The sequence below is a fragment of the Ostrinia nubilalis genome, chromosome 8 (assembly GCF_963855985.1).
Source record: "Ostrinia nubilalis chromosome 8, ilOstNubi1.1, whole genome shotgun sequence".
NCBI classification, from domain to species: domain Eukaryota; kingdom Metazoa; phylum Arthropoda; class Insecta; order Lepidoptera; family Crambidae; genus Ostrinia; species Ostrinia nubilalis.
The window spans coordinates 8,183,222-8,208,300 of NC_087095.1; the positions used below are offsets into that span (position 1 = coordinate 8,183,222).

At 34.8% G+C, this 25,079-nt stretch overlaps 3 protein-coding genes across 3 annotated transcripts; 1 reads left to right on the forward strand and 2 right to left on the reverse strand.

Annotated features, from left to right (window-relative positions):
- Positions 1–11,200: 11,200 nt before the first annotated feature.
- On the reverse strand, positions 11,201–12,977 carry LOC135074169 (putative nuclease HARBI1). The gene is made up of 5 exons (XM_063968473.1): positions 12,447–12,977; positions 12,095–12,376; positions 11,553–11,940; positions 11,339–11,472; positions 11,201–11,249 (listed from the first exon to the last, which is right to left on the reverse strand). The coding sequence occupies exons 1-4, from the start codon at positions 12,699–12,701 to the stop codon at positions 11,342–11,344; spliced, it is 1,056 nt and encodes a 351-aa protein (XP_063824543.1). The 5' UTR covers positions 12,702–12,977; the 3' UTR covers positions 11,201–11,249; positions 11,339–11,341.
- A 323-nt stretch (positions 12,978–13,300) lies between these two features.
- Positions 13,301–24,689, forward strand: LOC135073861 (cytochrome b5-related protein-like). Its single transcript, XM_063968083.1, has 5 exons — positions 13,301–13,623; positions 19,003–19,406; positions 21,918–22,106; positions 23,202–23,432; positions 23,860–24,689. Exons 1-5 carry the CDS (start codon positions 13,369–13,371, stop codon positions 24,134–24,136), a joined length of 1,356 nt encoding a protein of 451 aa, XP_063824153.1. The 5' UTR covers positions 13,301–13,368; the 3' UTR covers positions 24,137–24,689.
- LOC135073862 (putative nuclease HARBI1) lies at positions 16,992–18,523 on the reverse strand. The gene is made up of 5 exons (XM_063968084.1): positions 18,238–18,523; positions 17,886–18,167; positions 17,344–17,731; positions 17,130–17,263; positions 16,992–17,040 (listed from the first exon to the last, which is right to left on the reverse strand). The coding sequence occupies exons 1-4, from the start codon at positions 18,490–18,492 to the stop codon at positions 17,133–17,135; spliced, it is 1,056 nt and encodes a 351-aa protein (XP_063824154.1). The 5' UTR covers positions 18,493–18,523; the 3' UTR covers positions 16,992–17,040; positions 17,130–17,132.
- Positions 24,690–25,079: the final 390 nt, after the last annotated feature.

Genomic DNA, 25,079 nt, shown 5'->3' on the forward strand with positions numbered 1-25,079 from the left:
TGTAGATAGTTGGGATGTAGTTCTTGTTCATGTTTTGACATCGAAGTTGGATACTGAATCTAGACGTCAGTGGGAGTTCATGATTTCGGAAACTCATACATCGGATGAACTGCCTACTTATGATCATTTTAAAGACTTTCTAACTAATCGTTACAGGGCATTGGAGTTTTTAGATTCAAAATCCACTTCGGAAAATGTAAATAATGTACATAATAGAACTACTAAGTCTATGCACATTGTAAAAAATGTGCAATGTCCGTTTTGTACGGAAGGAGGGCATAAACTTAGGTATTGCAAAGAATTTGCAAGGGAGGCGGTGGAGTCTCGTCGGGAATTTGTTTTAAATAACAATGTATGTTTTAATTGTTTAGGACTCAATCATTCTGCCAAATTCTGTAAATATGTAACTAAATGCCGAATCTGCAAACGCAGACATCATTATCTTTTGCACCCTCGAGGTAATGTCCATAGAGGTGTAGGAAATAAAAGTTCTGGGTCTTGTTTGTCGACAGGAAATAATAATCAAGTTTTACTGCCGACTGCGGTAGTCAAAGCTATGTCGACCAAGAAGGAGAGTATAGAGATTAGAGCATTACTTGATCAGGCCTCGGAGTCGTCTTTCGTAACTGAAGAAACAGTACGAAGACTTGGGTTGAAAAAGACTCAAATTAAAGAGCGCTTGTCAGGAGTAGGTGGGGATAGTTTAGTATCCGAGGCTGTTGTTGACTTGAATATTAGTTCAAAGATTCATCCAGGGGAGAATTTAGGGGTGAGAGCTTATGTTTTAAAGTCAATAACTTCTCTATTACCATCCCATAAAATAAAATCTGTGCAAGGGGCTGAAAGTATGAATTTGCCGTTGGCAGATCCTGGCTATCACACGCCAAATCGTATCGATTTGTTATTGGGAGTAGATGTGTTTAGTCAAGTCTTGCTAGAGGGAGTTAGGAAAGGTCCAAGCGGTACCCCTGTTGCACAAGAGACATTGTTTGGGTGGATTTTATCGGGAAATTGTACAAAGTCAACAAACAGAAATTTTAGGGCTAAGGTTAGATATAAGGATAGTAGTAAGGTAAGAAGGCAGACTGATTGAAGTAATATAAAATGTTTAAAATGTCAGGGTTATCTTTCAAAATTATTATGCCTTCTTTCTTGAGTTTTAAGTGTTCATAATTTGCGATTGTCATGGTGGGCGATGTAGTGAAGGACGAAGCTTAGCTCGTCCTTGGTGGGCGATTATGTTAGAGTTAGTGTAAAGTTCGTTCATTGTCCTATCACTAGATGGCACCACATGCTATGTTTGTGTTTAAGTTTACATAGTTTTACCAATAGATGACACTTGTATTTTATGTGCAAAATATTAGCCCGCGGTGTCCAGATTTTTTGCCCGGCCTTTAAATATAACCGGGACGCAATAAAGCATTGAATTCAGTTGACCTCAAGACAGTGTTTCATTCACTAGTAGTTAGTAGTACCCAGTCAGTGGTAGGTAGGAGTGAGTGATAGCGCCTAGGCAGTGCGCAGGGTGAGGGAATTCCACCCTCCTCTATGGGAGGGTTAAACAAATACTATGACAAAATTTAACCATAATACTAACAAATGTTTTGATATCATAAACTAATATAATTTGGCATGATGAGTTTGGAATGTTTTTGCATTATTACTTTGTCATAATCCTACTAATATTATAAATGCGAAAGTCTGGATGTCAACATGTTTGTTACTCTTTCACTCAAAAACTACTGAACGGATTTTAATGAAACCTTACAGTATTATTTTTTATAACACAGAATAACCTTATAGGCTATAGGGGTAAAACAGGGTCCACGCATACAAAGTCGCGGGCGGCCGCTAGTGCCCAATATCGATGGCTCCTACGTATACTGGCGTAAGTGAAAAAAGTAAATTTTACAGGAGAGCCATTTTAGTGGCCAGGACCATATTTTTGGGTCATATCTTCTGACCTACTAAAACGAATTTAATGAAATTTCACATTAATAGCCTTAACATGTAATGCTTTTGCTACTGCTGTTATCAATTTTTATATTTTTCTTATATATTTTGAGATTTTACGCATTGCCCTTTTACGTCGTCACATTTCTATAATTTCATGTATATTGTTCAACGTAAAGAGACTTAAATGACAACGTAAATATAATATTTTAAGCGATTACTCTCTTTATTTATGCATGTAATTATTTTAATTGTTATCATGTGCTATATCAATAATAAATCAGTTAGAAAAAGTTGTTTAATGTATCGTTATTACGTTTTAACGCAAAAACGCCCATATACTGTGCTCGAGATTTAGTTAGGTCTTTTAACATAATGTGTCATATTTTTAAAAATTATAAATAACTTGAAAAATCGAACTGCCTAAGGCGGGAATTGAACCCACGATGCCTTAGGCAGTTCGATTTTTTCAAGTTATTTATAATTTTCAAATTAGTTTGAGAAGCGACTCTTAACGCTAAAAATTAAATAACTATATAATGTGTCATAATTTATAAATAAAACAATTTGCTAAATATCGATACCTCTGGGCTCAAAGGTCGTAAAGGACAAAGTACGACTTTTCAGGAGAAGCAAAAAACGATTTTTTATTTTTTTATTCGACAATAACTTTTTTGTTTTTTGAGCTATTAAAATATGACCTAAGAAGAAAGTGCTTAGAATTCACAGCATTTTCCGAGGAAGTATTGAAAAACTGGACTAGGGCAGTATTTACCGAGATAGATTTCCTTTACGCCCTCAAAATTACAATAAAAAGACCTTTACGCCCCGCAAATATTCGTCCTAGGGAAGTTACTCAGGGCGTAAGTCTATTTTTATTTTACAAAACTATAAAACCAAGGTAATAAAGGACAATTTACATAATTTTATAGGTTTTCATAGGTCGTAAAGGAACACCCAGGTAAGGTATTATGCAAGGGCAAATTGATAATTTAGCTTAAATATTTAATGTTTTATGGTATTTGATATGTAATATACCATTTCTTCACATATTTTTAATGAATTACTTCAAAATTTCTTGCACACAATTTATGAAACTATTATTTAAGCAAGCAAAAGTTTTGATATCTTCGAACTAGAAGATACCATTTCCGATATAAGAGCGATAGAGAAAATAAATATTATGACGTTTTTAAATAAAACTTCATAATAATGTCTACTTTACACGAAAAGCCGAAACCAATTTAATTTTATTTAATCATTATTATTGTTTCGAAAATCTACAAATGGCGGACTTAATTCCTTAGGGCAGTCTGTCAATTAGTTGACCTTATGATACTGCAGATAGGATAGAATTATTAAGGACAAACGAAAACCAAACTATAATTATTCTAAATAGATTAAACATTGTTATTCATAATAGCTTGAAATTATGTCATTGTACTTGGTACAAAAGTAGAAAGGTTAGGTTAGTAAGATTACAAGTAGCAAGTTTTTCATTCCAGTAAAGTACATCCACTTAATTTGCTCTTACATAATACAGTTTTTAAAAGCCAATTATTTTTAATATAAAAATATAACTTCGAAAAAAAGTGCATTCACGCTTTTTAGTAAGTCTCAACTGACACTATACATATTTTCCCATGTTAAGCGTAAATATTTTTCCTACTAGTTATACTTTATTAGCTGATCCAAATAACTTTAGAAACTATACTTATTTATTATAATTGTTACAGTCAAAACTCAAAAGAACGTTATACAAAATTACTAGGAAATCATTAAAAATAAATGTAGCATTTGTGTGATTTATGCATACAAAACATACATGCACTCGAAAATACATAACCCTTGTTCTGCAGTCGGGTATTAATGACACCTTATGGTACTACAGTAAGGTGACTTCTTTTTCTCATCTAGCTTTTTCATTTTTCAAATTTGTATGATGACTATCCTAACTTAATTATTTTATTTTATTTATACCTAGTTTCGTCAAATATGAGAAATAATAAAAACCATCATTACTTTACCCGATGTGGATAGATGTCATCATTTTTTAATGTACAAATCACATAAACGTTACACTCTAAAATAGTTTTATTACATATTTTTGACGATTTTTAAGTCTTTCGTTTGTTCTAAACGCACATACTTAAATACAATAAGAAACGTCTATAAAATTTACCTACTCAGTTGTTTTAATATCCTCTCTTTGTAGATTTTTAAAATATTTGTTTAGATAATCTAAGGGCGTAAAGGACAAATTATTTAGACTTTGGTATGAAAATTTGGGTTGTATAGGACAATAGATTATACTACATGTACCTTATACGCCCAAAAAATTGTGTTTACTTGTTCTTTACTACCATGCTAACTGTACTAAAAAATCAAATGGTATTTACACCCTAATTTTCACGATGAATTCTGTTTAGCTTATCAAATATGATGGGTCTTAAAGGCACTTTTTTTGAGAATTTCGACAAACTAAATATACAGATCGATAGAGAATTTAATTCTGAGTACAATTGTATAAAAAACTCATTTTCGGTATTTTGTCCTTTACGACCTTTGAGCCCAGAGGTATCGATATTTTCATGGCTTTATTTAAGATTTGGATTATAAAAAATATATATTTATGTAAGCAACCTTGGGGGAGGCCTTTGTCCAGCAGTGGACGTCATTTGGCTGAAAACAACAACAACAAGCAACTACTCGTATAGATTGACGAATCGTATGATTGGGCTTTATACGTGGCGTAGTTTTGCACATACGCCTATTTGCCTAAAATTTTATTTTGTATCTAATGGAAAAAAAATTTTTTTTCTTACTGACGTTATAGATTAGAGCAAAATGAAATCATTTCTTAAATAATTGGAAAAAGGCGTAAGCGGCAGTTTCGCCTTTATACGTAGGAGCCATCGATATATTGTTTGGATAACTTATCTATCAAATTATTATCTTTTTAGTTTCTTCTCCCTTTTCTTTATTTTAAGAAATGCTGTCAAAATATCTGATTACTTAACTAAAACTTGTAATATTGTTTTAGATGAGCTGCCTGCAGGATCTGTTGCAACAGCCACTTTTCTGGAGCATTTTAACAATTTATTTGATTTACTTAATGCGCATGCATTCACCAGACTGGCAAGAAGGGAAGCAATCAGTGTGTATAATATTAATTAAAAGATTTTGTTTAATAGAGAAAAAATTCATACCTCCTTGTTTTATTGAAGCAGCTCTATAATGTACATTTGTTTAGTTTTGAGCAAGTTAGAGCAGTTAAGCCATAAAATTTGTTTCTTCATAACTTCTTGCTTTATATTAAATGAATGAATGAATAAATAAAACTTGAATAATTGTGCAAGAACTGCGCTGCCCAGACAGTAGATTTATTAAATTAGTTATAGTTTCACAAATTGAATACCTTACTATGAAGTTTTCACAGTTATATCCTAAATCCTCTCAAAATTTGGTTGTGTTGGATGAGTTTTTTGAAAAGATCACTCTGTCCAGGGATATCCGTAATCGAAACTTTCGGTTATCCGAAACCGTAACCGATTTAAAAGTTTCGGATGTAGGCAGTTTTAATTGTTTTTGTATAGCATTATATGTAAAGGCAAAACAGTCTGATTTACCTTTATAATGCCATCTAGTATAAATTTATATTATTTATTACTTTTTATGCGATGTAAAGTGTGCGGCCATGAATGAACCGAAAAAAATATCCGTAACCGAAACCGGTATACTATTATTCCTATATCCGTAACCGTATCCATAACCGAAACTACATATCCATAACAGCCCTAAGTAACTCAGTCCACACGCACATGGCTCAAGGGTATAGGTATTTACAGCTTAATTACTACTTATCCGTTCGCTTTAAAAGTTTGCCGCTGGCGATATGACGTCACTCGAATGGAAACGTCTATTATAACTATAACAAACTACCTATATTTAGAATGTTTTTTATTTATTAATATTGATAAGAATTGTGTATTTGCATAAAATAAGACACATTAATTGCGTTTAATCACTAACCGATTGCCTTTAATCGCGGTTGGGGGAGGGGACGCGCGTTTAGTTATGGAGTAGTGTCGATGGGAATGAAGATGTATGGTCCTTATAAATAACCCACGACACTACTGGCTTGGTAGTGTAGAAGGGAAAAAATATTCCCCACGACACTACTGGTAGTGTGGTTTGTTGGTGCGGTCGGTCAGAAGGGCGGCAAACTTAGCGCGAACGGGTAGTATGTGAGCCATTCCACACGTACATAGGTACGAGTAGTACCTATGGCATGCTATGCTAATAATAATTATTATTGTCTTTGCAACACGTCTAGCATAAATATGAAGGGTATACCTACTAGGTAAAAATAGGTGATTTATTGTAGGGCTTTTGTTCACACGGAAAAAATGACAAAGTTTTTAGTTTACTTATCAAATAGGTAGTAGTAACATATATGTAGAAAACAGGAACTTAGATGCCAACGAAAGAAAATAGGCTATCAAATGTTGTTTTGGGGACTTACCTTTATAAAAATATCACATTTAAAAATTCATACCATTTGTTGTTATTTAAAAAACAATGTCAATTTTGACGATTAACTGAAAGTCTATTATCTATGAATATAGTAGCGATATATGGTATCCAGCGGCAATGGCAGTGAAAAATTTTGACAATGACTGTAGTTATCATACTTCGAGTTTGTCCATGGAGACGGCAAAAGTCCTTTAGTTGGCCATAAAGTAAACTTAACGAAAAATGTTACTTAATTGATACCGAGGCGCAACCTGGAAGCATTGCTAAGTGTGCTCCTCGTTACTGGTTCATCGTTCGTCATCGTCATTGTTCGTAAAAACCGGGTCGCGGCAGGCAAATAATAAAATTAGTCTTATGTCTTCTCCCTTATTAACTTCGATGGATAAATAGCTAAACCTCCTTGCGCGTAACTGACGTTTATTGGAAAACCGATTTTTTCAGGCCATCGGATTTTAATTTCAAAAGTCATTGACCAATCCCAGTTCTTATAATAACTATTATGACGTTTTCTATTGGCCAAAAGATTTAACTCTCTAAAAATCCGCGTGCAACCATATCCTGCTTAAATATTGTGCACTTTATTGAGCACAGATTAAACAAGCTAAATGACAAATAGAATAGATTGAAATGACAGATTGCACTTGAATTACCCTACTGGCTCCTTCATCATACTTAACTGGGACCTAACACCTAACTTTTAGAAATAATAGCTAATACAACTAAATGAATAACAGTATGTAAATTTAAACTATTGACACAAAAGGTTATCATGTCAAAGTGCATATCTGTTCATGACGTTTGTTGCGTGATAGCTTAGGCCTAGTTCACATTTGTCGAGCATGCCACCGTCCCGGAGAGTCACTCAGGCATATAATTTCTGGTTGTTCGCATCTTGCTAACGGTGAGTATTTGCACAGGCATAACCTAGTAGCCAGAATCATCCATCAGCAACTTGCTCTTCAATACGGCCTTCTTGAATCTGAGTCGCCATATTACCAGTACCAGCCGGTGCCAGTTCTTGAAAATGGTCATGCATTGCTCTATTGGGATCGGTCTATCATCACAGACAGGACTATTGTCTGTAATAAACCTGATATTGTGGTGGTTAACCGATCCCAACGTCGGGCAGTGCTCGTTGACATCACCATCCCGCATGACGAAAACCTCGTGAAGGCCGAGAAGGAAAAACAAAGCAAATACCTTGACTTGGCCCACGAGGTGACCGCCATGTGGGATGTTGACTCGACGATCATTGTCCCGATAGTTGTCTCGGCAAACGGGCTAATAGCGAAGAGCTTCGACCAACATCTAAAGAAGCTCTCGCTAGATGGTTGGCTCAAGGGTCAGATTCAAAAGGCGGTGATCCTCAGCACGGCACGCATTGTCCGGAGGTTCCTCAGCCTGTGACCCTGACCATCGGTAGCTTGGGCCCTGCTCCGCTGCCAGCGGGTTAACTATTTTTAAGATTTTTGTTTTTATAATGTATTTTTATTTTTTGATAATTACATTGTAAAAAGAAAAAAATAAAAATAAGAAAGTAAATTGAATAAAGATAATAATAATAAGCCCCGCAGGGCAGCTTTATGGCGAGCTGTTGGTGAGTAGCGACACCACGGGGCCAGTTGTTAATCCGAGTGCTCCCGAGAGTCGGTCAAGACCCTCGTCTTCGGCTTGCCGAAGTGGAATCCGAGAGGGTCTGCAGGACTTTCACCTCTGGCTTGCCTTAACCGGCCGGCCAGAGTGGAGTCGCTAGAGCTATATGCTCCAGGGGTGGAAGTGTTAAAGGGCATAACGCCGCGAGTAACTTCGGAGAAAGCGCAGCACACCTCTCTACACCCCTGAGCTGGCAGACGCCAATGTTGCCCCTCAGTCCGGTCTATATACGACCCATGACGCCAGGGGGGGGGGGGGGGGCATTTAGTCGCTGGCTAGTCACCGCCTGCCATTTTTTCAGTCCGAGACTATGAACCAGGCAGGTGTCCCGTAGTCTCCATCCATAGCCCAGTAACCAGTCCATCCATCCTTCATCCATAACCCTAGTCCATTCTCCAATAGCTGCAATAGCTCCTGTGCACAGGCTGGGGATGGTCTCTGACTACATCCCATGATATAGTCAGAGACTAGATCCAGCATGTGCACCACTTTCACTTTTGTCGATTATTTTGCGTTAAAACGGCCTCTACGTGTTGGATCTGTATCCCCACGCAAGCCTTATAAAGGACCGGGCCACTTTTGACCCGTGAGCTCCAAAGCGTACAAACATAATAATAATAATGTATTTTTAGTTTTTTTATAATTTACATTGTAAAAAAAAAAAAAATAAGAAGGAAAATGAATAGAGATAATAATAATAAAATAAAATGAGAAGAAAATAAAAGGAATTTGAAGATAAAATCTACTCGGTGCAAAGAAGAATACCGATGAAAAATTAAGATAAAATAATACATTCAAGAAAAAAATTGGTACTATCCGTTCGCGAAAGTTTGCCGCTGGCGATATGACGTCACTCGAAGGAATGCGTCTATCGGTCTTATTCATAATAAAATGCTAATATAGGTTTAAAACCTACATTAGCTAAAACGTTTGATAGGCTTAAAACACTCTTATAAACCTCTGATAAAAAACGTTATTCATAATCGTTTATAAACCTTTGATAGCTAAAACAGAGTTTAATATTTTCTTTCCACAGACTATACAAAAAGAATGAACGAAAACAGCTTTTTTGGTGATTTAACTTGGTGGACCATGTAAAATCATAGACAAATCGCAGAAAAAAAAAACAAAAAATTGGCAGCTGTGACGTTTTACTTACTGACATTGACATTTGGCACGAAAATTTAATAAAGTTTTCGGTTTTTTCGATCAACTCCCAAGTTTTATCAAACTTTTATAAAACTTGGGATTGTATGTTCTGGATTCTGTACCTCTTACCCTGTACTCTGCAATAAGCTCTTACGACGACCCGGCTAGTTACATCGGATACTAATTATGTCCATGACGAAGGAGAACAGACCGCCTAAAAGGCAACGATCAGAAAACTGGTTGGAGGAAGATAAGGTAGTACTTATTTTTAGCCTGATAAAGTGCCTACTAATTTTTGTAGCATGGTTTTATTTATGTTTGACGCCTAGTGTTTGCTTTTCAGTATTTGCTGAAAGAGTTGGTGAAAGAAAGAGTAAATGCAATCGAAAATAAAAATACAGACACTAACACGAATAAACGGAAGGTTGCGGCTTGGGCTGATTTACAAACAACGTTGGTACATCTTTTGATTTCTGCCTTCAATATAAAATTTTGCCTTTACCTGTAATTCAAAATCCTGTCATTTCTTTTTCAGGTTTAATTCAATGTGCGCTGGTATGAACCGCTCCATTACCCAGTTAAAATCGCAATGGAGCCTCATAAAAATCAGTGCGAAGAAAGACAAGACCATTGCTAGGCAGGCTCAAATTAAAACTGGCGGTGGTCCACCATTATCAGTGCCTGACGATAGGGCTGATGATATAGCATCTTGGTTGCCCAATGAATTTGTAGTCGATGTTAACAGATTTGACTCGGACTCAAATAAAAGTGAATTAATTAACATTCAAGAGGAGGAATCAACTCAAAATACGCAAGATCAGGAATTGATAAATAATGAAGAAATCCAATATGAATTGGTGGTACTTGATGAAGAAATAGAAGATACACATGCTTGTACTACTAGAGGCATATTGGAAGATAAAGAAAATAAAAAAGTAGAGGCAAAAGAAAATAAAGCAAAACCTAATTTTAAAGCACCAGCAATCAAAAAAAAAAGGAAACTGTTAAACAAAGAAGGCTTAATTGATTTAAGCAAAGTTAGGATTTCCGAAATTGCAGAAACAGAATCAAAATGCCGGATTGAACTGCATGAAGTTCAAATGGAAAACGAACGGAAGAAAGGGAGAAACTTGGATCTTGAGCATCAATTATTACAGGAAAAACTTAAATATTACACTCACATTAATAAAGAATAATAAGTCTTTTGATGTTAAAGTTTTTCAAGTACTAACAGATTCTAAATAATAAGTTAGTTCCTCCCTTACTTCTGTTTGTTTTTAATTTGTATTTTATGCAGTTCCAATCCGCATTTTGATTGTGTTTCTGCAATATATTTAGACGGCTATGAATATGTTTACTAGTCATAACTTAATAAGAGTTTGAGATTACTATTAACTAGCTGTTGCCCACGACTCCGCCTGCGTAGACTACTATTTCTGTAACCTACAGGATCTGTGCATTTTTCCAGGATAAAAAGAAGCCTATATGTTATTCGAGACTATATAATCTATCTGTTTTAGCAATTTATTTGTTTATAAGAATTGAACTGTGATTTTTAGTAAGTAAGTTTAATAATTGTACTTAAATTAGTGATATAAAGTAAATACACATATGCCTAGTCACAAACATTCGCCTTTATAATAATAGTGTAAATTATGGTTATTTTGTTTTAAATGTAGAAGGTTGATAACCTCCGAATAGAAACGTTTATACTTAAGCAATTTCTTTGTTTTAAAGAATTGAACTGTGATTTTTAATAAGTAAGTTTGTTGAAACTAATTGTACTTAAATTAGTGATATAAAGTAATTTGTTTTGAATTTTTGCAGAATAATTGCTTTTTTAAAGAGAACTACAGGTTTTGTTTTTGTGATAGTAACAAATTGGACTGAAAATTGAAATACAGGTATTTTTCAATCAAATATTCTTTTTATTTTCATTAAGATGCCAGGAACAGTATCTGAAAAATTAAAATACAACATTTTCATGAACTCAAATGACATTACATAAAAGTAAATCGTTGGAATTTATCAAAATGTATTTTAGTACCATTCAAAAATGTTGATTTATAAAATTTTGTAGTATCAACTGCGACCTACGCCTCAACAATGAAGGTCGGTTGTCGTGAACACTGTTCTCCGTCGAAAGTTGCGGAGTTACAGGGACCTGCTCCATATGTTGTTCTGAAAAATATTATGAATTTGTCAACATTTTGTCATAAAGATTTGTATTCCTTATGTACAGTCAAATTGATAACATTTACCTAACAATGTGTCATTCATATCAATGGCTATATTATGTAATACAGCCAATGCTATGATCACAGCTTTTCCATTTTGGAGGCTTACTGGTAAGCCATGGAGTAGGCATTGGAACCGCTGCTTCCACACCCCAAAACACCTTTCAACAGTGTTCCTAGTTGAGATGTGAGCATTATTGTATGCTTCTTCTTCTGGACGACTAGGCCTTAAAATAGGTGTAAATAGATATGGCAGAAGAGGGTAGCCCGAATCGCCAATAAGGCGTCCTCTAAACTGCCTATCCTCAAATCGTTGTTTTATATTGCTCTCCATAAAAATTCGACTGTCATGTGTACTGCCTCGCCATCTAGCCACTATATCCATTATTTTGAGGTCAGCATCACAGACAACCTAAAATAAAAAAAACAGTATCCTGTAGGTAATCCATCCAATAATATAGTGTTGAATGTTGCTAAAATTTAGATCATACAAAGTAAAAATTATAGACATTATTAAAACAAATCTTTCTCTGTTGTAAACTGTATAAAATCAAAATATATTTTACCTGAACATTCAGGGAATAATAGCCTTTTCTATTAATATAGTACTGGGCCATGTCACCTCCGGTTTTTTTAATTTTAATGTGGGTGCAATCTATGGCTCCTATCACCCCAGGAAAATTTTTAATTGCTCTAAATTTGGCACTAATTCTTTCCTGCTCTCCTATAGTGATAGGCATTTTGATGAAGGAATTTGCCTTATTCGCGATTGCATGCGCGACTCTGGCGCATATCCGGCTCACTGTCGGCTGACTTAGGCCATGGAGGTCACCAGCATCATCTTGTACCTGAAAATGTATGAAAATAATTATAGCAGCCACGACAAAGGGATAAAATAAAACACTTTTTTGTGCTTACCTCACGACGTCCCCAACATCTTATGGCCACTAAAACTTGCAGTTCAGGACACGTGCCACCACCTCTAGCGCTCTGAACCAGATCATCTTCCACCAAATCTATGATGGTGCGCACTGTGTCCTTATTGAACCTATATTTTATTTTAAAATTTAGGTCCCGCAAATCGAATGGGTTGCTTCGTTGGCGGTAGAGCTTTCTACGTCGCGCTGGGTCGGCATTATTGGCTAAATGCACAATTGCATTTATAGCATTCATTTTCACAAGCAAGGATCACAGCAAGGATATTTTGAATAAATAAACCAACGAAGTGACATTCATATGAAATGACATTTATAAAAGTTAGGTTAAAATAGGTTTATTAGAGCTTTAAACAAGGCCCGAGCTCTCGATAACTTATCACACAGTTATAAGAGGATTTTAGCGCTAAATGACGATTATGAATAACAATTTTTATCAAACGTTTTATAAACCTCTAATAAGCATTTGATAAAATGTGAAAAATGATTATGAATAAGACCGTATAACTTTAGCAAACTTTATTGAAAATATTTTTTATTTATTAATATTGATAAAAATTGTGTATTTGCGTAAAATAAAACACTTAATTGCGTTTAATCACTAACAAACTTAGCGCGAACGGGTAGTATACGAGTATTTACCTGAAGGCGGTACCTACTGTGTCATTTGTACATTGACGTTACAATACCGACACTAATTAACGTAAAACAGAAAATAGTTTAACTGCCCTGATAATTAAAAGAGTGAGAACCACCCCTAACTTTAAATCTCATCAACTTGTTTACAATGCACAAAGATAAGCATGATTAACTATTGGTCAATTATATACAATCGCTTAGTATGTTTCTTTGATAGCGTAGAAGTACTCGTAAGATAGTCTAAGCGTTGCTCTTAAATTTTAAGGATGGCTCCGAAAGAGTCGGAATGGGTGGAATTGGCTCAAAAAAGGGCAGAAGAGAAGAAAACACACGTGACCTTTCCTCAGCTGAAGTATCCTTCTCTAAGAGATGATATTTCAAAGGACCCTGTTACGTGGTTAGCTGGAAAAGCCATGGACGATGGCGCTGAAGGGCTATGGCGAGTTTACGATAAATTATACGATTTTACTAGCTTTATGAAACGACACCCGGGGGGCGAGGAGTGGTTGGAGCTTACCCAGGTAAGTGGCACTTTCATGCTATTATTTATATGTTCTGAAACTGGTCCTAAACGACCAAACCTACAAACGTGGAAGCACCTATTAACACAATGTCCCCGATTTGTAATACAACGACAAAATCACGAAATTACTTCCTCCATGCTCAATGTCGAACCATACAATCTTACAGATTTAATTAAAAAAGAAGAGACCATCAAAAGCTTTCAAAAATTCATCACCTATATTGTAAATCACCTAAAAGAATTCAACAAATAGAAATGTAATCCAACCTATATCCAAAAAATAGCACACCGTCTTGCAACTGGAGTAATCCAATAGCACCTTTTGCAAGGCATAACAAAAGATCATTTATAAAAAAAAAATAAAAAAATCCTTTAATATATTATTATTGATAAGTTATGTGGATGCAGGCCGCTAACAACTGGTCAATATGGCAATCATTGGGAGAGACATTCAGCAGTGGCCTGTGACTGAAATGATGATGATAATGATTGATATTATGTAACTTATGAAAGTTTTGACTAAGATAGCTTATTATTATCTACCAAATATTTGAATTTTTGTGTGCGATGTATATCGTAGGAGAGGTACCTAAGTAAGCAATTCATCATCATGGTCATCATTTCAGCTATAGGACGTCCACTGCTGAACATAGCCCCCCCCCCCTAGGCCAGTAAGTAATTAATAAAATAAAAATAAATAAAATTAAGTAAAAGGAATATTTCGAGGTAAAATTAAACACACATAATTACAGTCCAAAATGCAGTGGTTTAAATTACTCTTGCTTTAGTAATATTAAATCTCAAAGATATCAATTTTGACATAAATATTACTCCAGAAAGTGTTAGAAGCCGACCATCAAAGGCATTGCAAATGAGCAGTGGATTTTCCCCAAGGGTTATCGACTTTACTAGTCATTGCGCCTTTTCTGAAATGTTGTAATACATAGTTCTATGTTATATTTAAACAAAACATAAATACTTTTTTTTTGTAAATACATACATATTAATTATGTATAATATTATGTATGTATTTACAAAAAAAAGTATTTAAGTATGTTTATATCCGTTGTCCAGTACCCATAGTACAAGCTTTGCTTAGTTTGGGACTAGAAGCGCAGTGTAAAATGTCCAAGGATATTTATTTATGTTTTGTTTATCGTGTTTCTTTTTTAGTCATTTACGGTCTTATTCATAATAAAATGCTAATATAGGTTTAAAACCTACATTAGCTAAAACGTTTGATAGGCTTAAAACACTCTTATAAACCTCTGATAAAAAACGTTATTCATAATCGTTTATAAACCTTTGATAGCTAAAACAGAGTTTAATATTTTCTTTCCACAGACTATACAAAAAGAATGAACGAAAACAGCTTTTTTGGTGATTTAACTTGATGGACCATGTAAAATCATAGACAAATCGCAGAAAAAAAAAACAAAAAATTGGCAGCTGTGACGTTTTACTTACTGACATTGACATTTGGCACGAAAATTTAATAAAGTTTTCGGTTTTTTCGATCAACTCCCAAGTTTTATCAAACTTTTATAAAACTTGGGATTGTATGTTCTGGATTCTGTACCTCTTACCCTGTACTCTGCAATAAGCTCTTACGACGACCCGGCTAGTTACATCGGATACTAATTATGTCCATGACGAAGGAGAACAGACCGCCTAAAAGGCAACGATCAGAAAACTGGTTGGAGGAAGATAAGGTAGTACTTATTTTTAGCCTGATAAAGTGCCTACTAATTTTTGTAGCATGGTTTTATTTATGTTTGACGCCTAGTGTTTGCTTTTCAGTATTTGCTGAAAGAGTTGGTGAAAGAAAGAGTAAATGCAATCGAAAATAAAAATACAGACACTAACACGAATAAACGGAAGGTTGCGGCTTGGGCTGATTTACAAACAACGTTGGTACATCTTTTGATTTCTGCCTTCAATATAAAATTTTGCCTTTACCTGTAATTCAAAATCCTGTCATTTCTTTTTCAGGTTTAATTCAATGTGCGCTGGTATGAACCGCTCCATTACCCAGTTAAAATCGCAATGGAGCCTCATAAAAATCAGTGCGAAGAAAGACAAGACCATTGCTAGGCAGGCTCAAATTAAAACTGGCGGTGGTCCACCATTATCAGTGCCTGACGATAGGGCTGATGATATAGCATCTTGGTTGCCCAATGAATTTGTAGTCGATGTTAACAGATTTGACTCGGACTCAAATAAAAGTGAATTAATTAACATTCAAGAGGAGGAATCAACTCAAAATACGCAAGATCAGGAATTGATAAATAATGAAGAAATCCAATATGAATTGGTGGTACTTGATGAAGAAATAGAAGATACACATGCTTGTACTACTAGAGGCATATTGGAAGATAAAGAAAATAAAAAAGTAGAGGCAAAAGAAAATAAAGCAAAACCTAATTTTAAAGCACCAGCAATCAAAAAAAAAAGGAAACTGTTAAACAAAGAAGGCTTAATTGATTTAAGCAAAGTTAGGATTTCCGAAATTGCAGAAACAGAATCAAAATGCCGGATTGAACTGCATGAAGTTCAAATGGAAAACGAACGGAAGAAAGGGAGAAACTTGGATCTTGAGCATCAATTATTACAGGAAAAACTTAAATATTACACTCACATTAATAAAGAATAATAAGTCTTTTGATGTTAAAGTTTTTCAAGTACTAACAGATTCTAAATAATAAGTTAGTTCCTCCCTTACTTCTGTTTGTTTTTAATTTGTATTTTATGCAGTTCCAATCCGCATTTTGATTGTGTTTCTGCAATATATTTAGACGGCTATGAATATGTTTACTAGTCATAACTTAATAAGAGTTTGAGATTACTATTAACTAGCTGTTGCCCACGACTCCGCCTGCGTAGACTACTATTTCTGTAACCTACAGGATCTGTGCATTTTTCCAGGATAAAAAGAAGCCTATATGTTATTCGAGACTATATAATCTATCTGTTTTAGCAATTTATTTGTTTATAAGAATTGAACTGTGATTTTTAGTAAGTAAGTTTAATAATTGTACTTAAATTAGTGATATAAAGTAAATACACATATGCCTAGTCACAAACATTCGCCTTTATAATAATAGTGTAAATTATGGTTATTTTGTTTTAAATGTAGAAGGTTGATAACCTCCGAATAGAAACGTTTATACTTAAGCAATTTCTTTGTTTTAAAGAATTGAACTGTGATTTTTAATAAGTAAGTTTTTTGAAACTAATTGTACTTAAATTAGTGATATAAAGTAATTTGTTTTGAATTTTTGCAGAATAATTGCTTTTTTAAAGAGAACTACAGGTTTTGTTTTTGTGATAGTAACAAATTGGACTGAAAATTGAAATACAGGTATTTTTCAATCAAATATTCTTTTTATTTTCATTAAGATGCCAGGAACAGTATCTGAAAAATTAAAATACAACATTTTCATGAACTCAAATGACATTACATAAAAATAAATCGTTGGAATTTATCAAAATGTATTTTAGTACCATTCAAAAATGTTGATTTATAAAATTTTGTAGTATCAACTGCGACCTACGCCTCAACAATGAAGGTCGGTTGTCGTGAACACTGTTCTCCGTCGAAAGTTGCGGAGTTACAGGGACCTGCTCCATATGTTGTTCTGAAAAATATTATGAATTTGTCAACATTTTGTCATAAAGATTTGTATTCCTTATGTACAGTCAAATTGATAACATTTACCTAACAATGTGTCATTCATATCAATGGCTATATTATGTAATACAGCCAATGCTATGATCACAGCTTTTCCATTTTGGAGGCTTACTGGTAAGCCATGGAGTAGGCATTGGAACCGCTGCTTCCACACCCCAAAACACCTTTCAACAGTGTTCCTAGTTGAGATGTGAGCATTATTGTATGCTTCTTCTTCTGGACGACTAGGCCTTAAAATAGGTGTAAATAGATATGGCAGAAGAGGGTAGCCCGAATCGCCAATAAGGCGTCCTCTAAACTGCCTATCCTCAAATCGTTGTTTTATATTGCTCTCCATAAAAATTCGACTGTCATGTGTACTGCCTCGCCATCTAGCCACTATATCCATTATTTTGAGGTCAGCATCACAGACAACCTAAAATAAAAAAAACAGTATCCTGTAGGTAATCCATCCAATAATATAGTGTTGAATGTTGCTAAAATTTAGATCATACAAAGTAAAAATTATAGACATTATTAAAACAAATCTTTCTCTGTTGTAAACTGTATAAAATCAAAATATATTTTACCTGAACATTCAGGGAATAATAGCCTTTTCTATTAATATAGTACTGGGCCATGTCACCTCCGGTTTTTTTAATTTTAATGTGGGTGCAATCTATGGCTCCTATCACCCCAGGAAAATTTTTAATTGCTCTAAATTTGGCACTAATTCTTTCCTGCTCTCCTATAGTGATAGGCATTTTGATGAAGGAATTTGCCTTATTCGCGATTGCATGCGCGACTCTGGCGCATATCCGGCTCACTGTCGGCTGACTTAGGCCATGGAGGTCACCAGCATCATCTTGTACCTGAAAATGTATGAAAATAATTATAGCAGCCACGACAAAGGGATAAAATAAAACACTTTTTTGTGCTTACCTCACGACGTCCCCAACATCTTATGGCCACTAAAACTTGCAGTTCAGGACACGTGCCACCACCTCTAGCGCTCTGAACCAGATCATCTTCCACCAAATCTATGATGGTGCGCACTGTGTCCTTATTGAACCTATATTTTATTTTAAAATTTAGGTCCCGCAAATCGAATGGGTTGCTTCGTTGGCGGTAGAGCTTTCTACGTCGCGCTGGGTCGGCATTATTGGCTAAATGCACAATTGCATTTATAGCATTCATTTTCACAAGCAAGGATCACAGCAAGGATATTTTGAATAAATAAACCAACGAAGTGACATTCATATGAAATGACATTTATAAAAGTTAGGTTAAAATAGGTTTATTAGAGCTTTAAACATATTAACATATATTATTAACATATATTAACATATAAGAGGATTTTAGCGCTAAATGACGATTATGAATAACAATTTTTATCAAACGTTTTATAAACCTCTAATAAGCATTTGATAAAATGTGAAAAATGATTATGAATAAGACCGTTTAATCTTTAAGTTCATGTTAATTAGCATAAGGTGAACTTTATTGAACAAGGCACTAATTAAACTGTCTTTTTGATACTGCAACGTAATGTAAAAATACACGATAAATAAAATCAAGGTCGTCAAAGAAGTATGGATACTACATGCTAAAAAAATAAATAAATTATTCAAATAATCTTCATGATTAGTGGCGTTCTTCATTATAAGACCTACTCGTATTATTAACTTAACGATATATGTTTTATAGGGTACAGACATAACAGAAGCTTTCGAAGCGCATCACTTAAACCCGACTACAGCTCAACTCCTGGACAAATTTTACATCCGAGACGCAACTACACCAAGAAACTCTCCCTTTACGTTCAAGGAAGATGGCTTCTACAAGACGTTGAAGCGAGCTGTGTTCGAAGAACTGAAGAATATTCCCAAAGATGTATCCAAAGCTGCGGACAGAATAACAGATGCATTATTTGTATCGCTATTATGCAGCTCTGCAATGGCAGCGTGGGTGAAAAATTACTATGTAGCCCATGTTTGGTACATTTTCGCATCTGTAAATCTTGCGCTCCTGACAGTAGCGTGTCATAACTATATTCATAGGAGAACGAATTGGAGGATGTATTTGTTCAACATGAGCATGTGGTCGTACAGGTATTTATGAAGTTTTCTGTTGATTACTTATTTTAAAATCGAATCTGGAGCAAGGTTAAAAAATAATATTTGTGTACGTAAGTTTATACTATTACGTAATTAATTATAGCATTAATGGAAATAGTGTTTAAATCAGACAGTCGAAACTGAGAACTAGGTCCAACAATGCATGCAACCACTCTCTGGGTACGGCAGTAAGGTTTAATTATTACTACCTTACCATATAGTTATCATATTACAATCTAGTTCAGTTTTGTTAGTTGAAATACAAGCTTTAGTACGTGTAATTCCTTGTACCAATATTTCTGGGAAATGTTCTGAAGCTGTTTTACCCACTAAATATTAAGGTATATGAAACAGTAGATAGACCGTAACTGCTACTCGTATATTCCTGCGAGTTTTTTCAGTAACAAATACTAATTACATTCCTACTATTTAAATAGTCAGTATTGACTGAGGACAATAAATGTCATGTACGAGTTAAGTATGTAAAGATATTTGCTGATGATGTTTCCGTACTAATTTCTACCGACAGAAAATCCTCGTTAGACCGACATAAAAATGATATAATAGCAACACTGACATTAATAATTGAATGGCTTAATAAAAATAATCTGAAAATTAATTTATCGAAAACTTATCTCATTAATTTTAATAATTTCAAAAATGAATCTATAGAATTGAATATCAATGGTCAAGTTTTGCGAAATGCTGAAAGTACAACATTCTTGGGCTTAATAGTAGATGAAAAGCTCTCCTGGAAAGGACAAATAGATAAACTCTGCAATAAAGTAAATAGCTTTTCCTATGCACTGTATAAACTGACAAAAATTGCAAGTGTGAATACAGCTATTACTGCTTACTTTGCATATGTAGAGTCGATACTGAGATATGGCCTACTAATTTGGGGTAATGGTACGGACATCAAAAGATTATTTATTGCTCAGAAAAGGTGTATTAGGGCTATTTGCAACCTTAAACCTGATGTGTCATGCAAGCCTCACTTTAAGTCTCTGGGAATTTTAACACTGCCTTGCCTGTATATTTTAGATGTACGAGGGTGGTCTGAAAAGTTTCCGACCTCAACGTGAAGATGGCAGCATACATCAATTAAAGTCAGGGAATGTAATTGTGCATCTTTTGACAGCAACACTTCAAAATTTCAGCCATTTTTGACGCGCGGTTTTTATTTGAAAGTCGTTTGAGTGAGTCGATGTGAGTATTTTTGTGAAAATGGAAAAAATCGAGTGCTCGATACTCGTCTAAAATATTTGTTTTTGAAAGGGAATACCCCTACGCAAATCAAAGATGAGTTAGATTCTGTGTACGGGGACTCTTCACCGTCATTTACCACAGTAAAATTTTGGGCAGCCGAATTTAAACGTGGCCGTAAGAGCTTGGGAGATGATGAACGTTCGGGACGTCCAAAAACTGTAACTACTGACGATAACATCGCTAAAGTTCACCAAATGGTGTTAGACGACCGCCGAATTAAAGTGAGAGAGATAGCAGAGGCAATGAAAATGTCCAAAGAACGTGTTTCTCACATATTAAATCAAGATTTAGGCATGAGAAAGCTGTCCGCGCGTTGGGTGCCGCGTTTGCTAACGCCAGACCAACGACGTGTTCGAACGAACATTTCCAATGCTCTGTTGGCGCAGTTTAGGCGCAATAAATCCGAGTTTTGGCGCCGACTAATTACTGTGGATGAGACTATGTAGAAAAATAAAAATAAATTTTAAGAAAAAAAATCTTGTATCTATGTTAGGTCGGAAACTTTTCAGACCACCCTCGTAAGTATGTTTGTAAAATCGAATGGTCACTATTTCACACAATCCCAAGACCAAACCCATAGAAGCCTAAGAAACCCTCATAAACTAGTACTCGAGTTGGTACCAAAAACTAAACGTTTCCAAAAAAATTGCTTTTCCATGTGTAAAACCATATTTAACAAAGTACCAAATCACTTGAAGAGCCTTCCTTTCAATCGTTTCAGGTCGATGTTACGAAGATGGCTATTGGAAAGAGCTTACTATTCGGTTGATGAATTTTTAAAAGATAAAATGAATTAATCAATATTATTTATGACATAATTATTTTAATAGATTATATGCTTGGTGACATTGAATTTAAATTGACTGTTGACATTTTATTTTGTTTAATTGACTGATTGTTGTATTTTGATGTATTTGATATCCATGTGGCTTGTTAAATTAGATTATTATTGTCTACAAATTGGTCTACTATTATTACTATTACTGATTTGCATGCTATATTTAAATGGCTAAGTAGGAAAAGGTCTTATTATTCTCAATAACATCACCACTGTGTACATACCCTATTTAAAGCAAATAAAGATATTTGTATTTGTATTTGTATTTGTATTTGTATTTGTATTTGTAAAGAATCAATTTTAGGAGAAAAGATTATTAGATTTCTGTTTATGGAAACTTCCAAAGAAAACGGTAAAATAATATTATTATGTTTGTCAAATAATTGCCTTATTTTCAGAGATTTCCGAGTGTCCCACGTAATATCGCACCATCTCTATACAAACACTCTAATGGATTTGGAGATCAGCTCCCTGGAACCGGTTTTATTCTACAACCCAAGGAAGGATAAGCCTTTGTACGGCAAATTGGGCTTTATAACCGAATTACTATTTTTCCCCTTTGTGTTCTTTTTGAGCTTCTTTAAAAGGTAACGTGATATTTTAATTGTGCAAAAGCATAATACATTAGTTTGATGTAAGATTAACTATTAAGGCTGGGTTTCACCATCTTACTTAACTTTAACAACGTTAAAAATCTGTCAAACTACAAACAAAAATCAGCCTAAGAAAATTAATTTTGCAATTACTTAAAAATAGAAAATTGGGTCTTGGGTCTATTTCACCACTCGCTGATAGTTTACTGATAGCCTATTTATTATCCGTTACCTAATAAGTGGTTAACCTGTTGCTTAGCTTGTGATTATTAAAACCTTGGTTTTCCAAAACAAATAAATACAATAATAAAAATAAAATAGTTAAAATACAAGCACTTGGATGAGAACTATCTGAAGAAAAGGTGAAACCGATTTTTAGTTGGCCGATAGTTGGGCCCGATTTTAATTTGTATGAAGAATCGGCCAAATAGAGTCGGCATAATGTGCGCACTTCCATACAACCAACTGCCACACTAAACTATCGGCCGACGAAAAGTCGATGGTCTGCGTCTAGGCTTAAGCTGCAGCCAAATCAACGCGTGCAGATCGCGTTGGCGATGGCTGAAGCTTTGGTCTATTGTTTATTTTTACTTAAAAACCAGTTGGCTAACAAGCGAGTAACCAGAAAATATAGTAACAAATATGACTAACTGAATGAGTTGCCTTCGACGAAATCGATTGTTTTAGTTAGCCTGTTTATAAAGGCCCAGGCTTTCGTTCTAGGAATATGATTTAAATATGTTTGTATACTGTTAACGCTACAACAACAACAACAATAACAACATCAAGTAGTGGGCTGTTTTGTGAATCTAATCATAATAATTTTAGTAAAACAAAACTGAATTTGATGTGACTTGAAATAAGTATTTTACATTTTAATTCGTCCAAAGATTATCAGGTCTGGAAACTTCTTAAACATGATGAAGGTCTAATTCTTAGTGAAATTTAAATTTTAATGTATTTTCTCTTGATTGCTTTGGTAGGTATATGAGACACAAAAATTAGTTGCCAAGTTAGAATTAGGATGTACTTAGTTTATTAGTATCAAAATCATTAGTTCTGCTGCTGAATATTGTTTACACATTTCAGGTTTTTCTCAGTGTTTCTTCGAAAAGGCTTCTTCAAAAAGCACTACCGCTGGCACGACGGCCTTGGCTTGCTCCTGCCTGTCTGTATGTGGATAGTCAGCGGTACTTCTGTTCCCCATGTCCTGTACACTTGGTCCTGGATAGTCTGCACTGGAAGCCTGATATTCTACAGCATCGGAGTCAATGCTGCTCATCACCACCCTGACGCTATTAAAGATGGGGACCAACCAAGGTAATGGAATTTATTATCTAGAACAAATGAAATGAAGAAATTGGACTTAAGATAAATTAATAATATTATCATACGAGTAACTCCCACTGCAGGACAAAAGCTGCAACTACATTGTATATGGTTCTGTAGAGCCAAATTAGGTTGTTAGAGAATTATTGAAGATGTTGAACTTATTCTGAGATAAAATGCTGCCCTTAAGTTTCTGTCATTTATTAATAACATATACATATTTTTCTAATCCTGTGTGTGTTTAATTTGAGGTGCTCACTTCCGTACTCTTGATATTTATAGACTCAACGCAGCCAGTCGTCATTGAGTTACAAACACCGCTAGTATGTCACACGTCATTTACATTATAAAATTATGTATTCTTTGGAAATAAGATGTGACTGCACAGTGGACCTCTACATAATACTTTTTTTCACAGGAGTGAAACACCGGATTGGGGAGAACATCAAGTCGAAGCTCTCCTAGACAGAAAGGACGTAAACGGCAGTGTATTCGCTGTGGTCACTTTGTTCGGTGACCACGCACTCCACCACATGTTCCCTACACTCGACCACGCAATCCTGAGATACTTACACCCGGTCTTCGTGGAACTATGCGAGAAGTTCCAAGCCAACTACAGGGTGTCCACGCAGTTCCAAATGGTTCTGGGACAAATTCAAGAGGTCATGCGCACGGATTTCAAAACTAGAAAATGAAGATTTGTCAGTGTTGTCACCTTTTAGTTAGAATTTGTATGTTGTTGTGTCTTTTTATTGGATGTTGAAAATCATTCAATCAAGTATGTAGTTATGCACGTACTAACATTTTTCATACTAGAACATGAGCTATAGCAAAATGAATATTAAGGCTGGATTGCACCATCTTACTTTAACAGTAACTAGGTATAACAATAAACGGTGTATTTTTATGGGATTCGACAAACTCCATACAAAAATCACCGGTCATCGTTATCCTTAGTTACGATCAAAGTTTGGTGGTGCAACTCAGCCTAAGAGGTAAACTTTAAGCCTTCTTCATGAATATACAAAGTTGTAGTAGATAATGCATTACGTACTTATTTGTAGACATCATACAAAACTATTTTAGCGAAATGAAAGTTCTTTATTTACGAGTGTTGTATCTCCCGATGTAATTCAATAGATAGAGTTAAGTTGTGACGTCATTTAGATAAATAATACACATGAAATAAGGTTTTGTTACGTAACTACATTTGGCAAAGCGCAATAAAGGAGGAGACTATCATTTTTATTGTCTCATTATTGTGACCTCCAATGGGCCATCTTACTTTAAGTGAAGCGGCCTGCGGAAGCTATGGGAAAATTGGCAGTACCTACCAAAATACTCTTGTTATAATATCGAGATGAGGTGAGTATCAAAACTTATCAATATGGTTACCTACTCATCATATTTTGGTGACTATAAGAATAATTATGAATAAGTAGCTTAGCTGGCTTAGCTGGAATTTTGTAGCTTTTTTGAAAGGCAATAATAAATTGTCATCATAAGTACCTAGTAAATTCTGTAAAAGACTGTCACCATCGTTTGGCCAAATAACGCTACTTAATCATAAATTAAATTGTTCATGAAATTGTTAAAAATAAGTCGTTCAAAAGTCTTAAAGAGCCTACCTTCTACCTC

Coding starts and splice junctions, on each gene's coding strand:
- LOC135074169 (XM_063968473.1), bottom strand. CDS start 12,701: ATGAATGCTATAAATGCAATTGTGCATTTAGCCAATAATGCCGACCCA. Junction 12,377..12,446: donor GATGTTGGGGACGTCGTGAG/GTAAGCACAAAA, acceptor ATACATTTTCAG/GTACAAGATGATGCTGGTGA. Junction 11,473..11,552: donor TATGAATGACACATTGTTAG/GTAAATGTTATC, acceptor AATATTTTTCAG/AACAACATATGGAGCAGGTC.
- LOC135073861 (XM_063968083.1), top strand. CDS start 13,369: ATGGCTCCGAAAGAGTCGGAATGGGTGGAATTGGCTCAAAAAAGGGCA. Junction 19,407..21,917: donor ATGAGCATGTGGTCGTACAG/GTATTTATGAAG, acceptor CCTTATTTTCAG/AGATTTCCGAGTGTCCCACG. Junction 23,433..23,859: donor AAAGATGGGGACCAACCAAG/GTAATGGAATTT, acceptor TTTTTTTCACAG/GAGTGAAACACCGGATTGGG.
- LOC135073862 (XM_063968084.1), bottom strand. CDS start 18,492: ATGAATGCTATAAATGCAATTGTGCATTTAGCCAATAATGCCGACCCA. Junction 18,168..18,237: donor GATGTTGGGGACGTCGTGAG/GTAAGCACAAAA, acceptor ATACATTTTCAG/GTACAAGATGATGCTGGTGA. Junction 17,732..17,885: donor ATTATTCCCTGAATGTTCAG/GTAAAATATATT, acceptor TTTTTATTTTAG/GTTGTCTGTGATGCTGACCT.